The following is a 16901-nucleotide window of genomic DNA, read 5'->3' as shown; positions in this document are numbered from 1 at the left end:
ATTATTGATAGCCTAGATTATAGCGACCTATTCTCCGACTTTGCATACCAATTTTCGTGAAGATACGACCACTAATAAAATAAATATTTGAAAATTAAATTTTAGGCCTTCCCCTAAACTACCATTTTTCTCAGCATGTATAGCCTATATTGTAGCGACTTATTTCCCATCTTTGTCTAGCGATTTTCATTAAGACACGACCACTAATAACATAAATATTTGAGAATTAAATTTCAGGCCTTCCCCTAAACTACCATTTCACTCAGCGTGATTAAAATAATTTATAGCCTAGATTGTAGCAGTTCATCACCCGACTTTACATTCCAATTTTTATAAAATTCTCTTCAGCCGTTTTCTCGTGATGCATGTACATACATACATACAGACAGACAGACAGACAGACAGACAGAAATTACGGAAAAGTAAAAAATGCATTTTCTTGTTACTGTGGACATGACCGATACAGAAATACCATTATTTTCAAATTCTGAGCAATGTACAGACAAAACTCTTATTTTATATATATAGATTATGGGTGCTGTCCTACCTATACTGACACACATACTGAACTAATGTTTACTAAACGGAACTTTCCCTACTGTCCGGAAAACAGCCAATATCATAGCGGTACCTAAGAGTTCAGACCCGCTATCACCCTCCGACTATCGTCCTATGTCCATACTCCCTATGCTCTCTAAAGCCTTTGAACGTTTAGTATACGAGAAAGTTCTGGAATACCTAAATAAAAATGCTCTTTTGGACCCTTTGTAATCTGCATTTAAGAAGGGTCACAGTACCGCGACAGCAATTTTGAAGGTTACTGAAGACATTAGAAACGCTATGGGCAAACGACTGCTCACTATACTTATCCTTCTTGACTTCAGTAGCGCCTTTGACACTATAGTAATTCCGACTATGATAAAGAAAATGGAACTGCTAAATTTCGACCTGGCTGCGCTTAAGGTTTTTAGTTATTTGAGTAACCGTCAACAGCGAGGGGTAACAGTAAATGACAAGGCTTCTAAATGGAAAATGAAACTTAGTGTTGCCTCACAGGGCAGTATTTTCTGTACTTATATCAATGACATACCATCTGTGACAGGAAATAACACACATCACCCCTATGCTGACGATCTTCAAATATATCGACATTGCAAGACAAGATATTAAAAATGACCTCCGACGACTCAGTGTATATGCACAACGAAACTTTCTTATACTAAACTGCACAAAATCTCAGACAATCATAATTGGATCACGAAAATTACTGAGCTTCTCACACAATGTCGCAATCCCGCCTATCCTACTGAATGGTAACATTATTCCCTACAGTAAAACGTTTGAAATTCTCGGCGTAATGATGAACGAAACAGTTATTGATCTGATCACACGAAAGAAATATGTAAAAAGATTTTTGGAGTTCTTCACCCTCTTAAACGGCAGAGGCACCGGGCGAGTTGGCATGCGGTTAGAGGCGCGCGGCTGTGAGCTTGCATCCGGGAGACAGTGGGTTCGAATCCCACTGTCGACAGCCCTGAATATTGTTTTCCGTGATTTCCCACTTTCACGCTAGACAAATGCTGGGGCTGTACCTTAATTAAGGCCACGGCCGCTTCCTTCCGACTCCTAGGCCTTTCCTATCCCATCGTCGCCATAAGACCTATCTGTGTAGGTGCGACGTAAAGCCACTACCAGAAAAACTGCAGAGGGATGTATTTCCATTTGAGCTACAGGCCAAACTAATACAGACACTCATTCTCCCTATTTTTGATTATTGTGACGTTTTAGTTGACATGACGAGAGAAGAAACACCTGAACTTCAACGAGCACTAAATTCCTGCTTGCGATTTATTTACAATATCGGGTACGATGTTCATATCACACCATACTATCAGGCTGTCTCATGGCTGATGTCTGATAAACGTCGGGAGCTACACACTTGAACGATGGTGTTTAGAGTGGTAGCTGAAAGTCATCCACTGTATATTTCTTCTAAATTCATCTTTTTTATCATCATTTCACAACTTAAATACACGTTCTAGATTCATTCTTTCTATTCCACTGCACCGCACAAATAAAATTAATAGATCTTTTGTGGTGACTGCCGCCAGATTATGGAATTCCCTGCTAGCTCAAGTCAGAGAAACTAGCTTTTCTTTAATCACGATTTAAGGTCACCTGCCGAGACTACCTGCTGAGGATAGCTGACTGAATGGTTGAAGTATGAATGTGTGCGTGCCTGAGGATTAGTCATTTTTAAGAGTTTTTAATAGTAATTAGTTTTAATATTAATTTAGTTAGTAATGTATTTAAATTTATTTTCAATTCTATTAATTTATGTAGTTTTAACTATTTTAAGTATCTCAGAATTTTATATAAGATTCTGATTAGTATATGAGTAAGTGTATGAGAGGGCCTGGAGCCCTAACTTCGTCACTGTACAGACGGCACTAATAAATAAATAAATAAATAAATAAATATAGAATGTAAAACGTATGTGTATATATATTTTGTTAGTTGGTAAAGAAGAATACACATCACAAAATATGCTAGGTAGGGTTTACCTTGTCCTATTAGTTTCCCTCGTGGTTTCCCATTTTCATACCAATCAAATGCTGGGGCTGTACCTTAATTAAGTCCGCGGCCGCTTCCTTCCCACTCCAGGCCTTTCCTATCCCACCGTCGCCATAAGATCTATCTGAGTCGGTGTGACGTAAAGCAAATTGTTAATTATTTCCCCTCGCAAGCCTGGGATACAGAATATAGTAGTATAAAGTTACAGTTTTGTGACGCTAATATTCGTTTGTATAATTTTTTATTAACTTGCCAGAAGCCAACGACACGGAGCTGTTGCCATTTCAACACCGTTTTAAGGGCCACCGACCCAAGCCGGGATTTGAACTTGCGAACTCGGACTCAGAAAGACAGCGACTCAACGAACTGAGCCGCATGAAAAGGAGGCGTTCGTGATTATTGTTATAAATAGACGCAGTTAGTATTTTTACAAAGGTTCTATGGGGAGCATTTATTAATGCGTACGTTTTCCAACTGCCCTAAATGCACGAGGCCGGACAGAAGAACTAGCTAAAGAGCCATGCAGGGGTGTCGCTTCCTTCTTTATTCACCAGTGGCGTATGCTGGTATCAAGACGTGGGCTACCACTAGATTTAGGCTACCCCTTTTCGATAGTTGGTTTAGGGAACATCAAGCCTTAAGCATTTTGAGCTGCAGCCAACAGCCAACGTAGTTGCCCGCTGTGTCGTCAAGGCTGCTTCACAAGCTACTGCCCTGGCTTCTGCCACCGCCAATACTCAACACCTGATCAATCGAGTTGGTAGCCTAAGATTTAGCAAGTTGAAGTCCAGCTTTGAGGCTACATGGATAGAATGCTTGCCTTTGGTCCGACGGCCCCGGTTCAATTTTCAGAATCAACCCCCTCATACTGTTAATTCCCCTGGATTGGGAACTGGATGTTTATGACGTCTTCGCCATTCATTTTATCCTTATTAGGTCACCACCAAGCCTATGTAGATGCCATGCACCATTATTATTATTATTATTTATTATTATTATTATTATTATTAACATCATCATCATAATCGGTAAATAACAATGTTGAATTTTACAGCGGTCGTACCCATCGTTCAATGGTTAATTATCTTCCTCGGAAGATCAGTGGTGGTGTCCGACCCATGATCACGGGTTCGATTCCAACCAACAAAAGAGAACACTAAACCTGAAATACTGCGTTTCATTTTAGCATCTCTACCAATAAAAAGAAAACTATATTACTCCTATAACAGCAGCCCTGCAGTGTCTTCCAACAAGGATGTGCAAGTAAACGGGAATGAAATACCAGCACTCCGTTATCTATATATTTAAGACAGAATGATGAGGTGAGGAAGTATATACGATGAGTAACGCATGGTGATAGCAGTGGCGATCTGACGGACCGAAGCCTAGCACAGCTATCCTCCGCCGGTCCCCGCACCTGTATAATAGGGCCCACGAGAGTTGAAGTCTGACAGGTGGGCGGCGAAAGCTGTAACTACGAAGTACGCTGCGTTGTCATTGTTACCTCCATTTGCAGCCTACCACCCTTTCATACAGGCTGAGTGTTTAATAAAACATGTAGGCCTAGGCCTAATACAATTCGTTTACCTTAACCGGTTTCTAAGCTCGTGTTAATAATTCCAGCATTTAAGACAGAACACGACATTATCGATATATATATATATATATATATATATATATATATATATATATATATATAATCACTAACAAAATCATCAGTTTCTGACAATAACCTCAACAAATGCACATGTTAATCACAGAATATAACAACACTACCCACATTGATAGTTTTTTATTATTTAACTCCGATTGTTAACGGTACCTGTACAATTAAAAAATAATCTACGGTATAATAAACACAATAGGAAGACGATACTTCATCGAGAAAAGAAATCAGTCAGAATATGAATGACAAAAGTGACTGAGAGCAAGCCAACCCACGTGGTGATAGAGTCCTAAAATGTTGCAACTCTGTTATCGTTGCCATAGCAACAGGCCATTTTCGAGCAGCGTTAGTCAACTTTTTGTCGCCGGTGGCGCTAAACGTCAGACTTCAACTCTCGTGGGCCCTACTTTAGGCAGACAGCAGCAAGCCACGTGAGGCGAGTCGATGGGAAGGAACGAGAGTCTTGGCTGCAATATCAGTCTCCGAAGCCTTGTTCTCAGAAATACGTGCGACGTGTTTTCTCATTGCTTTCAAGGTTTGCAAATGGAACAATGTGTCAGATGCTTACAATATAATGTGCTTTAGATTTCCATCGCTCGCATTTGAGGTTTGAGCTTCACTGATAGCCTTGGTAGCCCTCAGTATACGCTACTGTTCACTTTTCCAAACGAAACTCCATGGCGTAACAGCACCGAAGGCCCATCACCTACCAAACGACTGCTGTTCAGCCCGAAGGCCTGCAGATTACGAGGTGTCTTGTGCTCAGCACGACGAATGCTCTCCGCCGTTATCTTGGCTTTCTAGACCAGGGCCGCCATCTCACCGTCAGATAGCTCCTCAGTTATAAACACGTGGGCTGAATGTATCTCGAACCAGCCCTCAGATCCAGTTAAAAATCCCTGACCTGGCCGGGAATCGAACCCGGGGCCTCCGGCAAGAGGCAGGCACGCTACCCCCTACACCGCGGGGCCGGCTGGTTACTTTTAGGTTTCCTTATTTTAGAATTTGACTTAAGGCATCCTGCATTCGATTCCCGGCACTGACAGAGTTAAGAAAGGCATAGGATGGGGAAGATACAGCCTTTTATTTGGGTGCAGTAGAGTCTCCCGTAATCGAAATATCTACGACCTGGAAGGTAGTCACCTTCACGGGAGGTAGTACCAAAGTGGTTCCTTTTTTTAAGAAGACAAATTAAATGAAAATTCTACTTCCACTCAAACGAAGAACGATATTATCAATTTTACGAACAGTTTCAATAATGCAGCCGGTTTATGTTAAGAGTACAGAAGCTATGATGGTACAAGGTAACAATCAGAACCTTCAATATCTACTGAAGATCCGTCACGGGCGAGTTGGTCGTGCGGTTAGAGGCGCACAGCTGTGTGTTTGCATCCGGGAGATAGTGGGTTCAAACCCTACCGTCGGCAGCCCTAAAGATGGTTTTCCGTGAGATCCCACTTTCACACTAGGCAAATGCTGGGGCTGTACCTTGATTAAGGCCACGGCCGCTTCTTTCCGACTCCTAGGCCTTGCCTTCCCTGTCCCATCGTCGCCATAAGACCTATTGTCAGTGCGACGTAAAGCAAAATAACAACAACAACAAAAACTAAAATTACCCTGGGCGACTCCAGAAATAACTGGGATAAGCAGAGGAAAGTTTAGGAGGTGTTTTTACGTAGACTGGTGCAAGTTCAGCTTCGTTGCTGGTCTGATTAATTTCACCGTTCTCGTTCATATTCACAAGCTGTTTCCGGCTCTCCAGTGCGATGTAATGAATCCACTAAAATGTTTTATTCAATCATATCAGGGTCGCCAACGTGGTTATTTGTTAAAGGAAATCACATACGTGAGCACAATAACTTGTTTCCTGGTCTTCAAGAGCACAAGGTTTTATAAGTTTTATGGACTAGGCCTGCTAAAGAAACACAGTAAAAAATAAAGGCTATGACAAGTGAAGTCTGCATTGTACTTACAAAAACTGTTCATAGAATATAAATATATATATATGTTCTACAAGTCGCTTTATGTCGCACCGACACTGACAAGTCTTGCGGCGACGATTAAATATCATTCATAGCCGCCACAACACATTACGGATTGGCTTATCTGCTTCAAAAATGCAAAAATCTCAGAGGCCAGTGGAATCGATGACACCAACCCCAAGAATGTTAATTTACTGCTCGTTGTGTTTGGTGTTACTGAAGTGGAGCAGCACTTCGATTTTCCTCGTATTGAATAAGTTGCTTAAACTAATGGTAAAATAATAAGACACAAATTTTATGACCATCAACTCTCTCCTTGAACACGAGAAATTGAAAGTCATAGTAGAACGTTGGCAACGTTGTGGCTTAATCAGTGTGTAACTCTGTGTGTGTGTGTGTGTGTGTGTGTCGGCACTCAGCAGGTCTTGTTGCAAGGTGGTGTCCGATGGTGTGGTAGTTTTCACTTGTGAAGTGGTGCATGGATGACTAATTCGTGAGAAGATTTATCGTCTGTAAATTATGTCGTCCCCAGTAATAGCTATTAAAGAAAGTGAAACAGACGTTATTACGGAACTCTGTGATTTAATTCAAGATATTGCAAGTAAAGCAATCGAGAAAGATGATGTGTTCAAAGTGGGATTGTCAGGTTAGAGTATAGACTATTTTGTTCGTATGGTATAAATTACGTAGTCGAGGGATGTTTGGATTCAGTGTAGTAATTGAAGTTCCTTATTTTCTATTATAGGTGGCTCCTTAACAAAGTTTCTCGCCTATGGCCTGCCAAAAATTGAAACGGATTGGTCAAAATGGAGATTATTTTTTTGTGATGAAAGGGTTGTTCCGACTGAAAATGCAGATTCGACCTACGGTGTATACAAAACATCTTTGATAGGCCGTGTCCCATTAACAGAAGATCAATTCGTAAAAATCGATCCTCACCTAACAGGTGAGTATTCCAAAGCAGTGGAGTTAGTGTGTAATTCACTAAGGACCGGACCTAATTAGTATGATTTGCATCTTAATAGTCGTTCAGACTTTTAAAGTCGATTATAATTTGGTATATAATGCTATTTTCTGTTTATCACGTGTTGATATTTATATATATATTTGTGTTTGATGATGTGTGGTTAATTTGATTCCTATGAATACTTTGTTATTCTTTGCTTAGTTGCATGTCATTTGTCCGTAAACAGCCTATTTGAAAAAAATCGTGTAGACTTCTAGCTACCAATATCTGCATCATTATCTGAAGAGTGGGATGTTTTCCATCTAGTACATTACCTCAAACTAAGATATGTAATCTTACACCTACAAGACTACAATTTCTTGTCCACTGCTGTTTTCGATGCAGTGAAGTGACAGAAATATCCATGTAACTTACTCAAGCGTAACCTGTGTAGATCATAACAGTAATGCAATACTTGTTTGCTATTTTCATTTTTACAAATAGTTTTACATCGCACCGACACAGATAGGTTTTACAGCGCCGATAGTATAGGAAAGGGCTTAGGAGTGGGAAGGTTTTACAGCGCCGATAGTATAGGAAAGGGCTTAGGAGTGGGAAGGAAGCGACAGTGGCCTGGTGTGAAAATAGGAATCCACTGAAAACCATCTTCAGGACTGCTGACAGTGGAGTTCGAACCCACGATCTCCCTGCTTGACTCTTGAGTACCAGATGAGGATCCAGGGCCTGGAAATGTCTGTTCATTACAATCAGTCATCAATAATCTGCATTTAGGGGTATCACCCAGGTGGCAGATTCCCTATCAGTTGTGTACCTAGCCTTTTCTTAAATGTTTTCAAAGAACTTGGAAATTTATCGAACATGCCCTCTTGGTAAATCGGTCACTTTCTTCTCGTTCTATAAATGGAGATTTGCCTCAATTTGTCCTCTTGAATTCCAACTTTATTTTCATATTGTTATATTTCCTACCTTTAAAAGCTCTATTCTTAGCTTATTCGTCTACTAATGTCATTCTACACCATCTCTTCTTTGATGGCTCAGAACATACCACTTACATCTTGATCCCTGGTGGAGTTGTTATATGTATATAACAAATTCCAATTTGTATGTTCGGGAAGTTCCACCTTTCCACCACTTTAAAATCTACGATATTTTAAAATTACATTAACATAATTTTTTTTAAAATTTATATACACAAAAACACAAGTAACATAGGTAAAAGATACCAACACCCTGTCGTTGATTAAATAAAAGGTTTATATGTCTAAAGATTCTATGTTTTTCTCTTCGTTGTCACTGTTTGGCACTTCTTGATGTGAAAGATGTGTTCCTGAAAATCCACGTAAAAACTATCCCAGAATAAAGGGATCGTAACATTTCTTAATAAATAGGCCTAATTAAAACAGTTGCGTGTAGCTATGCAGGTTCTTGTAACATTCAACCTCGATGTGATGTCTTGCCAGTTGAATTGGACTAGGCCTAATTGTGCTCAAGTTGGGAAGCAATTCTGTGTTGTGGTTGCATCCGAGTCATCTGACACCCCTCATAGCTGACTCACACCGGGCCTCCTGTTGCGCTCAATGCTGCTTTCCTCCTAATGAAATAATGGTATTGTAATCTAAGAAAATAGTAAGATTTTAAAGTGGTGGAAAGGTGGAACTTCCCAAACGTACAAGTTAGAATGTGTTATACATACCACTTAGTCCAGCATCTCGTCTCCTTACTCCCAAGTCTTCATAGCCCAAAGTTTGCAATATTTTTGTAACACTACCCCTTCGTCAAAAATCACCCTGAAAAAATCGTGCTGCTTTTCTTTGGATCTGTTTCCGTTCTCAAATCGAGTAGTCTTTACATAGTAGGAGCAGCCTTCGTATCTGTTGACAACCATGTAGGACCTACTATTTAAGAGCCTATTGATCTATTGTAATTTAATGCCAGTATCAGGCTGTCACAAAAATTTATAGTATTTTTCTTTCTTTCAGATTTTAAAATTTAAAAATGTATGAGAAAATTTAAGAAGAGTGGTGATAATTATGGTAGAAATATAGAGTCCTTTCCGCAAGGGTTATTTCATAATATGTTAGTTTCAGTGCTACTGTTCTTACCTATAATTGATTCTGGAGGAGAGATGTGAAGCCGGCTAGGGTCCAACCCACCTGCCCCTAGAATGATATTTACTTTTATAACCTAAAGTAGTGGCCCAGGTGCCATTCTCTGTTGCTTCTGCCAAGGATCACGAGCATTGGACGACGTTACCAACCACTGGGAAAGAAAAAAAAAAAACCTAAAGAGGCCTGCAAAGTGTGAAAGTGTCATGGCGTTGGATGATATTCTTACACTTCCTCAATTCCTCCTTTAATCTCGGGGCTTACGGCAAGAACTAAGGGTCCTTTATTAGCTTTAACGTATTTTTGCATATCCAGGCCAATCTCTCATGAAAACAATGGCCCAAGGGACTCTTTTCTATCGCCACAGCGCATGCTGTCCGCACGGCAAGAAAAAAGGTAGTTTATAGTTGTGTCCTATCTTTGCACATCCAGGCCAGTCTCCGTCATGAGAACAGTGGCCCCTTCGGGGCCACACTCCCTTTGAGAGGCCTTTTTCTATCACTACGGTGTATACTGTTCACACGGCAAGAAAAAGAAAGAGTATAGCCATATCAAACCAACAACCAATGGTTGGCAGCAGTGCTATTCTACTCATCTCTACTTACCTCAGTGCTACCAGTGGAAACCTAAGTATTAAACAAAGGACAGTCACTTTGCTTGCGCCACATAGTGTTGCCTCGTGTTACTAACATTGCGAAAAATGAAATGTCCTATGGCTTTTAGTGCCGGGATATCCCAGGACGGGTTCGGCTCGCCAGGTGCAGGCCTTTCTGATTGACTCCCGTAGGCGACCTGCGCGTGGTGGTGGTGGTGGTGGTGGTGGTGGTGATGATGATAACACATACACCCCGCCCCCGTGTTTCATTGGAATTAACCAATTAAGGTTAAAATCCCCGACCCGGCCGGGAATCGAACCCGGGACCCTCTGAACCGAAGGCCAGTACGCTGACCGCTCAGCCGAGTCAGACACTAACATTGCGGAATGGGCTCTATAGCTTTACCATAATAGTTTTAAGAGGAATTACAACTGGGCAGCCATACTCCCTTAACTCTAATCATAACAAGGAAAAAAAAAAGGAAGAGGTGCGACCCGTAGGGCCTATCTTCACAATAAAGAAAAGGGGCAAGAAAATAAGACTCCCCAGGTCTTGCAAGCCCTATCCTGTCGGGGTCAGATTGGAAAGACGAAAGCAAGGAGTCTTGTCACAAGTGAGTGGAAGCAATGCCAGACTCTGCTATAGGACCCATGGTCACCAAACTGTGCTCCCAAGTTGACAGCCCCTGAGGATCTTCCTTCGGTTGCCTCTTACAACAAACAAATGATATTGGGGGTGTAATCTATCACCTCCACCCACAGGGGGAAGTTTTAAAAGTTAATTAAAATGGGTATATCTGCCATATGTTCTTAAGTCTAGAAGTATATAAGTAGGTGTAAAATTAGGCATTTTAAAAAATAGTAACAAAATGTGTACAGATCAAGGGAAGGTAAAAGTTAGAATTGTCAAGGAAAAACTCAAGGAGACGAATCAAGAGAGAGACAAAAAAAAAAGGAGCACATAATAATCAAACACGACGACAAATCAGTGTGGGAGGAAGGAATAACAGAAGGACAGGGTACCCGTTTTCCAGATAAACAGGGAAAGCACAGGGAAATAAAAATGCAGAAAATGTACTGGGAAATCGCTTGTTACGTTAAAATTAATCTTTCTGTCCAAGACTGGACCCAACCAGAATGATGTGAACGAGACTTGATATGTAAAAAAATACGCCACTGAAAGTCAGTGTTAAATATCTAAGTCCGTCTTGTCAGTGCAATAAAAAGTTATTTAATCTATATCAATAAAATGCTGTTAGTACCTAATGTTCCTTTTAAAATGCCCAGAGTTTTAAAACTCATCCATTGCATGGAGGTGTTGATTATTATGCATTGCCCATAATTATTGTGAATTTTACCTTTCTATTAAGCAAAAATTACTACAGAAAAGGGAAATTATCACAGAAAAATTCTAAATAGGGAGGAATGTGTCATTGGTGCTTTTTTCTATGTACCATGGTTGACCAATATGTGTATTCGAACAACACCTCTGTTTGGTACAGGACTTGGGACCTTCTTGAGTTTCATAAAGCTAACCCGTATGCTTCAATTTAGAAATTGGTGCGTTTACTCATGTCAATTTCAAGAACGCAGGTGTTAGTTTGAAGAGTGAGTGACTGATGGCTTGCTGTGATTGATGTGTGTGTTGTTTTTTTATATAATATGTTTCTGGGATCACTGCTAACCCACTTCACAGACTGACACTTTATATAACTTATTTGTCTTATGATAAATTTATTTCAAGTTCTTTAGAACATACATACTTGTAAAATATGTTTCAAGATGATGATTCCACCAGGTGAGTTGGCCGTGCGGTTAGGGGCGCGCAGCTGTGAGCTTTCATCCATGAGATAGTGGATTTGAACCTCATTGTCGGCCGCCATAAGACCTATCTGCGTCAGTGTGATGTAAAATAAATTTTAGATCTTTATTTTTCCCAACAGTGAAGAATGTAGTGATTGGCATTGTTGTACCTTCTTTATTCTGAGGTTAAATGTAGTCTTGACTAGATAGTGGTGTGAGTGCATGTCTGATCCTCGGTAGGTACGAACGTCTAGTAACATAGAATGCCTATGGTTTCTTGCACATGCCGGGTGGTCCACCAGCCCCTTGTATTCCAGTTTTATGCATCCCTTCACATTTACTACAATTCTGAAAGACATTGGTCCCTCTCCCTAAACCAGGGTAATATAATGAGATGTGTGTTTGCGGGCTAGAAGACAGCAGGAGTCGTGAGTGCCACTCTTAATTCATTATGGGTGCCTCGAATGAGCCCGTAAAACAAGTACAGTTACACAGAACATGTACTTTAAAACAGGAGGTGGACGCACAGACCGGTAGCACGGTACTGTATAAGCTGGGAAGTAGGCACTGTGGATCAAGTGTCACAGTAGCTCACATGGAAAGCGGGTGGGGAGATATGTGATAGTGGACAGTGCTCAAGGTAGGAGGTTCGAATCCCACATACATTTTTTTTAACAGTCAGTTGCCTGGGATGTGGTAAGGTTGCGTACTTGATAGCTTCGAAGGACTGATTTGTTTATTTGACCCTGTAAAAGACCGTATGTATCATTGCTGGGTTGGACGATGATGTGGAGATAATGTTCGGTGGAGTATAGGCTGGGAAGTAGGCGCCGTAGGTCAAGTGTCGGAGTAGCTCACATGGCTAGTACACGGTAGGATGTGTGATAGTTGAGTGCTCGAGGGTTAGAAGGCTCAAGTCTCATGCAAGTATTTTTTTAAGCCAGTTGGCTGGGCTGTAGCAAGGTTGTATACTTAATGCCGGTATTTTTCACAGACTGATTTGTTTATTTGGTCCAGAAATGGCTCCTTGTTTTGGAGCTGGGTTGATAGAGGCTAGGAAACTTGACAGGGTTTCAGTTATCCACGTCATTTAACACAGCACCTGCTCGAACTGACGACCTCCGTGAGAGCTGCGCGCGATGTTGTCTGACCCGTTGCAACATCTCGGGTGAAATGGATCGGCATGCCTCGGTGATGAGCTGTCTAAGGTGACAAGGACTGGCCGGCTCCTATGCATACACCAGTTATTTTACATGGCCCCACAGAAAAAATATTCAGAGGCGTAAGATCATGCGATCTGGCGGGCCAGTGGCGGGTCCTCCCCTTCCTATCCATTTATCAGGATATGTTGCATGGAGATGGTTCCGGACGACTGCCACCACGTGCGGTGGAGCTCTGTCATGTTGAAACCATATCGTGCAGTAATCAAGGAGTGGCATATGTTCCAAAAACAGCAGTAATTCATCTTGAACGCATCACAGATAGCATTGTGTGGTCAGATGCCCCTCAAAGAAATGGGGACCAATGAGGTGATCACCCATGATTCCACACCGTATATTCACGCCTCACTGTACCTGAAAAGCTGTCTGTCGTACCCAATTGGGATTATTCACACTCCAGTAATGCATACTATGGCGATTAACAGTTCCATTGTTGTGGAATCGTGGTTTGTCCGTAAATAAGAGTGTCTCTAGAAAATTAGGATCTGTCCACAGGTAGGCCTATAGGATCCATTGACAGAACGCCATGCGGGAATCTTTGCAATGGCCCATGTGCTAGTATGAAGGTTACGCTGGATAGGGCCAAACACGACGACCTCTTCATTGTCAGCAGACGTCATGGGATGATCTCGAACAGGCCGTGTCCTTCCGAGGGATGCAGTATCCCGCAGGAGTCTTTCCACTCTCCGAAATGTCATACCTGTCGTTTGTCGTCTATCCACATAGCGTTCTTGGTACAGGCGTTGTGCCTGGTATGCATTCTGTCTAGTTTCTCCATAGATAAGTAACATATCCGCATACTGTAATCGTCGCTGGAATACATCTCGAGGCAGTGAATAAACTTTGTGTTGTAAGTTGCTTCGAAGGAGGAGAGTTCGCACAGCTACATACTTACCTGCCATCGCATGTTATTATCGTTCCAATGGGGCATTCTTTGCCCTACCTGTGGTCTGCGAAACTTGAAACATGTACAACGTAGCTAACTGGCCACAGACCATCATCTCCTCATCCTCGTCCAACCCAGCACCATACTTATTGCAACAATACATACGGTCTTTTACAAGGTCAAATAAACAAATCAGTCCTTGGAAGCTATCAAGTATGCAACCTTACCACATCCCAGGCAACTGGCTGTTGAAAAAAAAAAAAAAAAAAAAATGTATGTGGGATTCGAACCTCCTACCTCGAGCACTGACAGTTGACCTATGGTGCCTACTTCCCAGCCTATACAGTACCGTGCTCCCGGTATGTGCGTCCACCTCCTGTTTTAAAGTACATGTTCTGCGTATCTGTACCCATTTTACAGGTTTATTCGAGCTACCCATAATGAATTAATAGTGGTGCTCATGATTCCTGATGTCTTCTAGACCTTAAAAACACATCTCATTATATTATCCTGGTTTAGAGAGAGGGACCAGTGTCTTTCAGAATTGTAGTAAATGTGAAGGGATGCATAAAACTGGATCGCAAGAGGCTGATAGACCACCCAGTATATAATCAGTTTTGTTACTCATCAAACCATCAGGCGAGTGCCATATTGCCTTGTGAATACTCTTATGTGCAAAATAGGTAGGCTATTCCCAGCACACACTTTTCATGCCACAGAATAAGATCAAACGTGCACCGTTATAGTTTGTTTGCACTGCCAAACCATATGGTCCTGTGACATGTCCGAAGCCATGTCTATGTCCATCGATCTGGGCATTCAAGTCCCCAATAAGTAATTAATCATGCCTGGTGATTTTGTTAAAGATCTCCTGAACCTGATCATAGAAAAAATGTTTTATCAGCTTCTTTGGCATCCTCTGTTGGTGTATAGACCTGTACTACTACTACTACTACTACTACTACTGCTGCTGCTGCTGTCCCCATGCCAGTGGGGTCGCTGGTGAGAACTGTGTCACACATTTGAATTTAGCCCTATTTTACACTATTTCGTGTTTCTGTGGTGTGCTGTCTGAATATGAAGAGGAGAGTATTCAGACAAACAGAAGAATTAATCAGGCGTGATTAAAATCCCAACCCGACCAGGAATTGAAGGTGGGAACTCTCTGAACCGAAGGCCTTAACAATGACCATTCAACCAGGAGTCGGATGGTGCTTAGACCTGAACAGTGGTGATTGTCGTGTGGCACGATACAATCCTTAATAGGCTTCCATCCAGTCAGCGCATTAGCCAGTTCCTTTTTCAGGATCAGTCCAACACCAGGAATATGCTGACTCGTGCCCAGAGTGTATAATGGCTTTTCCATTACTAACCCGTTGTTCTCCTCCAGTCTCATTTTGCTTATGCCAAGAATATCCCATGGTAGTTGTTAAATTCATGAAGTACTTGGGCCAATTTACCAATGAAATGTTTGGCTTTTTCTTGTTGTTTCCACGGCAGTTTTTACAGGATAGTGGTGCTAATTCTATCCCAACACTTCTTCTAAGGACTTAAGAACAAGAACTCCAACAATTAATATAATATTTAAACAAAACACTCAAAAACGGTCAAAACTGATTATGTTAACAAATAATTGAGTCATATAAAGGTAAAGATGGGTACTGAATGTTTCCAAGATATATAACAAATTTGTAGGGCAATACAGTTACCAGATTACATCAGTCAAAAAACTATTCATTTCACATAGTTCCACAAATTACTGTGCTTGTTTGTGACTACACACTCGCCCAACCATTGTAAGAGAAACGAGACACATTTCAGTAAGATCGAGGTCAGCAGTGTATTCCTCATATTCATAAATATTTAACCCTGTATGGCAATCATAGGTAAGTAAATAACTAATGGATGTAGCAATAGACAGCTTTCAGCTTTCAAACCATAAGAAAAGCTTTATAATTCAATACAAAACATACACAAAACACTGGAAAACATCCTAAACATATAGCAATAGTTAAAAAGTTCCATGTTACTAAAAATAAGATCATTTGTACATATCTTCACAAAATAATTTCATACGATGTGAGTGTTTGATATTCGGTATCACACTGTGTATCGTGCAGAGGAATATCACACGCTCTACAGTACCAACTACTGTAGTTTCACTCGCTTTTCCTTTCTGTAGGCACACACTACATCTCCGTGTAGGAGTACTGTCACTTTTAATATGGAGGTGGGGGAATTGAACTGCATATGTTTTTTCTTTTCCCATCCAAACTAAAATGTGAGGTGGGGTCTTTTGCTGATGCTTTTTTGGGAGAGATGTGATCGGAAGCATGGGTATTGGAGGAAGATATTGAAGCCCATGAGATATCAGAATCAGCTGGTTAGGGAGCTAAATCACACTAGGTCTATTCCTGACCTTGGAGATAACTTAGATCTGCATGAATGTTAGATATGTTATTTTCTTCTGTAGATTTGATTTCTGGTACAGTCTGATGCAGTTGAATAAGGTGCATATTAGCATATAGGAAGGGATTTAATTCCAGGTACTGATCTACTGTGTCTAAACTATGCAAGTGTTTATGTTCTGCTATGCTTACCAGTTTCGGTTTTTTCCTGCCAAATTTAGACTGTGTTTCAACCATTTCAGTGGAATGTATTGTTGAAATAATACTTACTGGTTTCTTGTCCTTACGCGCAAAAGTAGCCCTTCCCCATCTCAACGAAATACCATCTCGTATTTGTTTTTGGTGTTCCCTGAATTCTTAGGATAGGATTATGTTTTGATAGATTGTCCCACATATGGCAGTGTTTCACGCTCATCATTCGTACACTGACTGAACACTGTTATAATAATTGTCCATGTAGATGGAATATACCAAACCTTGACTTAGAAGCTGAAGCAATATTTTACAATCTTTCCCAGACTGTGAACACTGAATTCAAGGCGCCCTCTCCAAACCAGCATTCCTTCATCTAACGGCAGGTTTTGCTTTGGGATGTACACCGAAGGATATTGGTTACTAAGCTGTTCTAGAATTGGCTTCATGTATGTCATCACATCACTGTTCTGAACATCAATAAATCTTGCATTGGCAACAAA

The 16901-nt window shown here is 41.0% G+C and overlaps 1 protein-coding gene across 1 annotated transcript in view; it reads left to right on the top strand.

Moving 5' to 3' along the window:
* Positions 1–6628: 6628 nt before the first annotated feature.
* Pgls (6-phosphogluconolactonase) overlaps positions 6629–16901 on the top strand; it is a 60692-nt gene continuing 50419 nt past the window's right edge. The window contains exons 1-2 of the mRNA XM_067145052.2: positions 6629–6868; positions 6968–7168. Of these exons, the coding sequence (XP_067001153.2) occupies positions 6742–6868; positions 6968–7168 (328 nt within the window). The 5' untranslated portion in view covers positions 6629–6741. The remainder of the gene's footprint in view (positions 6869–6967; positions 7169–16901) is intronic.

This window comes from Anabrus simplex, chromosome 4 (assembly GCF_040414725.1).
Source record: "Anabrus simplex isolate iqAnaSimp1 chromosome 4, ASM4041472v1, whole genome shotgun sequence".
Classification (NCBI taxonomy): Eukaryota; Metazoa; Arthropoda; class Insecta; order Orthoptera; family Tettigoniidae; genus Anabrus; species Anabrus simplex.
This window is presented reverse-complemented; position numbering and strand designations above follow the sequence as displayed.